General features: G+C 43.3%; 1 protein-coding gene across 1 annotated transcript in view; it reads left to right on the top strand.

Annotated features, from left to right (window-relative positions):
* wnt5b (wingless-type MMTV integration site family, member 5b) overlaps positions 1-3,916 on the top strand; it is a 15,131-nt gene extending 11,215 nt beyond the window's left edge. Inside the window, exons 5-6 of the mRNA XM_034133269.1 lie at positions 2,093-2,251; positions 2,349-3,916. Of these exons, the coding sequence (XP_033989160.1) occupies positions 2,093-2,251; positions 2,349-2,648 (459 nt within the window). The 3' untranslated portion in view covers positions 2,649-3,916. The remainder of the gene's footprint in view (positions 1-2,092; positions 2,252-2,348) is intronic.
* Positions 3,917-4,196: the final 280 nt, after the last annotated feature.

Here is a 4,196-nt window from a genome sequence, read left to right as displayed (position 1 = left end):
AGTAAGAGGCTAATTTAGGAGGGAAGTCCCTGGAGGAGCAGGGCATGGAAAAAGTGCACAGCTGGCACACATGGGCTCTCTCCTTTCACACAATATTCACATTTTTCTTCTACTTTTTATTGATGGAGCAGTAGCCTTAAACAATTGTGAAAGGCTGCATTTCAATATTTAAAACGATATAAGCGTTAAGATATCTATATCTTCGGGAAGTACTTGGATTTTCCAGGGTTTGGTGATCACATTTATTCTGCATTACTTAGTATCCACCTGGAGCCATGTCACTTCCTTTTATATTCGTTCATATTATCATTTGGATTGCACATTGATTGCATATTGGATCCTCCTCTGTTGCTCTCCCTACAAGTTGTATTCAGTTGTTTCACATTAAGTGTGGGGTTTCTTTAGGGGTTTTTGGTGCAGGTGGTCTGTTGACTGAGGGTGTCATGTAGTTCAGACTGTAAAGCCCCCTGAGACATGTGTCATTTGTGATATTGGGCTATGAATAAAGTGTGCTTGAGAGTGATTTCACAGGTTGACCACTAGAGAGCAGCAGCGTAGAAGCAACATAAATACATTTCTGTGATCCAAGTTTAAAGGGGACCTATCATTAGGGTGACCAGGTGCCAGAAAGCCACAAGTGGGACAGAGAGTATGTTTGTGTGGGACAATGTGGGACATGTAAATGTAATGTTGACGCATGAACTGTCAACGGGGGGGGGGGGTTGGGTACACTTACATAATGCCGTTTAAAACATATAATAATGGGCGGTGCCGGCCGTCAGCGAACCGAGCCAGCCTTTCTCCGCAGAAAAGCGTTTTGGCCAATCAAAATGAAATATGCGGGACATCGTCTCAATTTGCGGGACGCACCAAAAGTCGTGAAAATGCTGTGCAGTCCCGCGCAAAGCGGGACATCTGGTCACCCTACCTATCATGCAAAATGCACTTTTGTACGTCTTTTATACATGAATATGTGTCCCCGGTGTTCCAGGGAACTCACCAAGTGTCAGAAAACACAACCCTCTCTATTTTCCTCCATACCCAAATCTCTAAAAAAGGGGCTGCAACGGATCTGATACAGAATGATCCAGATTTGAACACTTTACTGACGTCAGGACGGTGGCGCTACGGCTATTGGGCCAACTCCACCAATCAGGAGGAGACCGCCACGGCCATTGCCGTTCGAAAGCGCTGGAGACGCTGTAGTACATATGCCAGGCCTGTAGGTGGTGCTGTTCTCACAGAATCAGCCCTTGCAGAGCAGAGCTATAAAAAAAAGTGCAAATTGAGCAAAATGAGGCATGGCTAAAATGCATGATCTGTTTGGTATTTTGAAAAAAAAGTATAAATATGCCTTATATAGGTACACTATATTATTCAAATATAGCATGATAGGTCCACTTTAAGTTTAGTGCTTACCTAAAAACTATAAGACTCCTAAACATGAAAACAATACTAAACACAAACTATATACATATCACCATTGCCATGCAAAAAGAAAATACATATATATAAAATAATAATATATACAAATAAATATAATAATAATAAAAGAAATACTGATCAAAAATATATAAAATAACAATAAAAGAAGAAATATAAAATAAGTCCTGACATTGGTAAATATGTAATGTGTGTGTCAGTTAACTTACATTCTATAAAGGTGACACATAATATCTGTGCTAGAAAATGTGGATTTAAAAGAGCAACATTGAGGATATATTGAGCCTGCAGTTGATGAAATAAAGCTAGCGGTCTTTTAGTCAGATATCCCTAAAATAATCCCATTAAATATCAATGGAGGACAAATGGAGTGTTTCATAATCATAGTTTTCTTAGTGGCAGTGGCCTTTTGTATTTTTACCTTACAACAATCTTTTGATATTCAAGGAAGTCAAAATCGAGGCAGGACAAGTGGCTTTTTAACAAGCTGAAACCCCCGCTGAAATGTCTCTTTCTGAATCTCCAGCATGTTAGACCTGGAGCACGGACATCTCACTTGGATCTGTATAGTAGGAATATGAAAGACAGTGATTTAATCAGATGTAAAGAAACGTATCTAACATCTTGTCCTTTTCTCTCCCCTCCCCAGGCGGCCTATAACCTTGCCAACGTGGCCTGTAAGTGCCACGGGGTCTCGGGGTCCTGCAGTCTGAAGACCTGCTGGCTCCAGCTGGCCGACTTCAGGAGTGTGGGCGAGTTCCTGAAGGAGAAGTATGACAGCGCGGCGGCCATGCGCATTGGACGCAAGGTACACACATCACACACAGCAGAGGGAGAGTCACGAACAAGACCCTGAAAGAATCATCCCAAACCTCACACAAGCTGTCTCTTTCCACTTCCAACAGGGCAAGCTGGAGCTGGTAGAGAAGCGCTTCAACCCCCCCGGCCCGGAGGATCTGGTCTACACGGACCCCAGCCCGGACTACTGCCTCCGCAACGAGACCACGGGGTCCCTGGGCACGCAGGGCCGCCTCTGCAACAAGACCTCGGAGGGCATGGACGGCTGCGAACTCATGTGCTGCGGCCGAGGGTACGACCAGTTCAAGATCTACAAGCACGAGCGCTGCCACTGCAAGTTCCACTGGTGCTGCTACGTCAAGTGCAAGCGCTGCTCCACCCTCGTAGACCAGTTTGTGTGTAAATAGCACACAAGCGGATGGGGGGGGGGGGGGGGGGGAAAGGAAGTCTGAATGTTCAGGGTTTTGTTCAGGATAAGTTAAGACTTAAGATCCATTTTTTTGACCCTGCTCTATTTATGTCACCTGCTGTGTTACATCTAGAGGAAAGCCAGCTGTGTGTCTGAGTAGCACAATGATGCATAGATACAGTGGATGGGTAAAGATGGAGAGGTGGACAAAAGGAGGAAACAACTTTTGATTTGATCAACTGAGATTCCCCCTGCATAATATCCTGATCACAACCCGGAAGGAAGGAGGAAAGAAAAGAAGGACTAAATGGATGAAGGATATAAAGGACAAATGGACACCTATGACCAGTGTGATAAAAGATGAAATAAATATATTAATAAATAATAAATGAATATACAACTCTGATTGTTATTTAAAGAGACTCAAACAGACTGCAGGCACACTTTGGAGCCATACAACTCACTGGTTCATCAAAGTCCTCTTGGAGTTTGAAGCCATGTGAGGGCTGAGCAGTGTCCCTGTGTCTTTCTTGGAACTTGAACCCTGCAAGAGAACTTCCTGCAGACGTGAGGTGTGCTGATGTGTGGGAAACGTGCTCACAGAGGACACCCGAAATGTCCAGACTGACACGAAAGGAGGGCATAGAGGGGAAAGGGAAAAGGTTCAAGTACAATGAGAAGGACTTTATGATGATTTGTCAACAAAACACTTAATCCTCCAGGAGACACATGTTGGAGCAGATCTCCAGCAGCTGTGACCTGGCCGTGTGTCTGCGCAGGTGATGAGGCTCGCTGGTTGCAGCCATCTTGGCTCCACGAACATTTAAACAACGGCGTCCTTCATCTGACAGTGAATAGAGCGAGGCCTCCATCAGTGAGATGAATGCTCTCTCTGCCTTAATGAACCGCACTAAGAGACACTGCCAGTGGACCTGTTCATCTCATGTTGTTATGCAACTTGTCAACAAAAAGCCCTGTGGGGTCGACTAACATTTTATAATTCTGTATTACCATGAATTTTGCAAGAATATTTTAAGTGTATAATCTAATCCAATCAATAGCAACCATGAAGATGACAGGGTGGACTGAAGAGGACTGAACATGCTGTGGGAAATGAATGTGTGAACGTGGACAAACAGAAAGACTGCAATTTATTACTACTTTTAAACAAGTAGTCGATCAGAGAAGAAGGTATATTTTATTATTGTGTTTCATTTTCTGTTTTCTATGTTTTATACCTGAGTATTATTGTGTATTCTTTTGATAAACTAGTCTTCAAAAACAAAGCTTTGTGCTGTTCTTGAGTCTGCTGCAGTTCTTTTGGAAAAGTCTGATCCCCGCCGGCGTTTTTGACAAACGACAGACACGTCTTTGTCATTTCCAGGGTGTTTGGGGAAATGATGCTGCAGTTGCTAAAAGGAAAAGTCGTACAGTAGTGCCATTCACAACAACTATGCCAAAATGATAAATGTCACATTAAAATAATTGGACTAAGTCATTCTAGTCTGAAGCACTGGCTTAATGTCTGTTATGGTGGTTTGTATAG

The sequence above is a fragment of the Trematomus bernacchii genome, unplaced genomic scaffold (assembly GCF_902827165.1).
Source record: "Trematomus bernacchii unplaced genomic scaffold, fTreBer1.1, whole genome shotgun sequence".
Lineage (NCBI taxonomy): Eukaryota > Metazoa > Chordata > Actinopteri > Perciformes > Nototheniidae > Trematomus > Trematomus bernacchii.
Note: the sequence above shows the minus strand (reverse complement) of the source record. Positions and strands in the feature narration are given on the sequence as shown.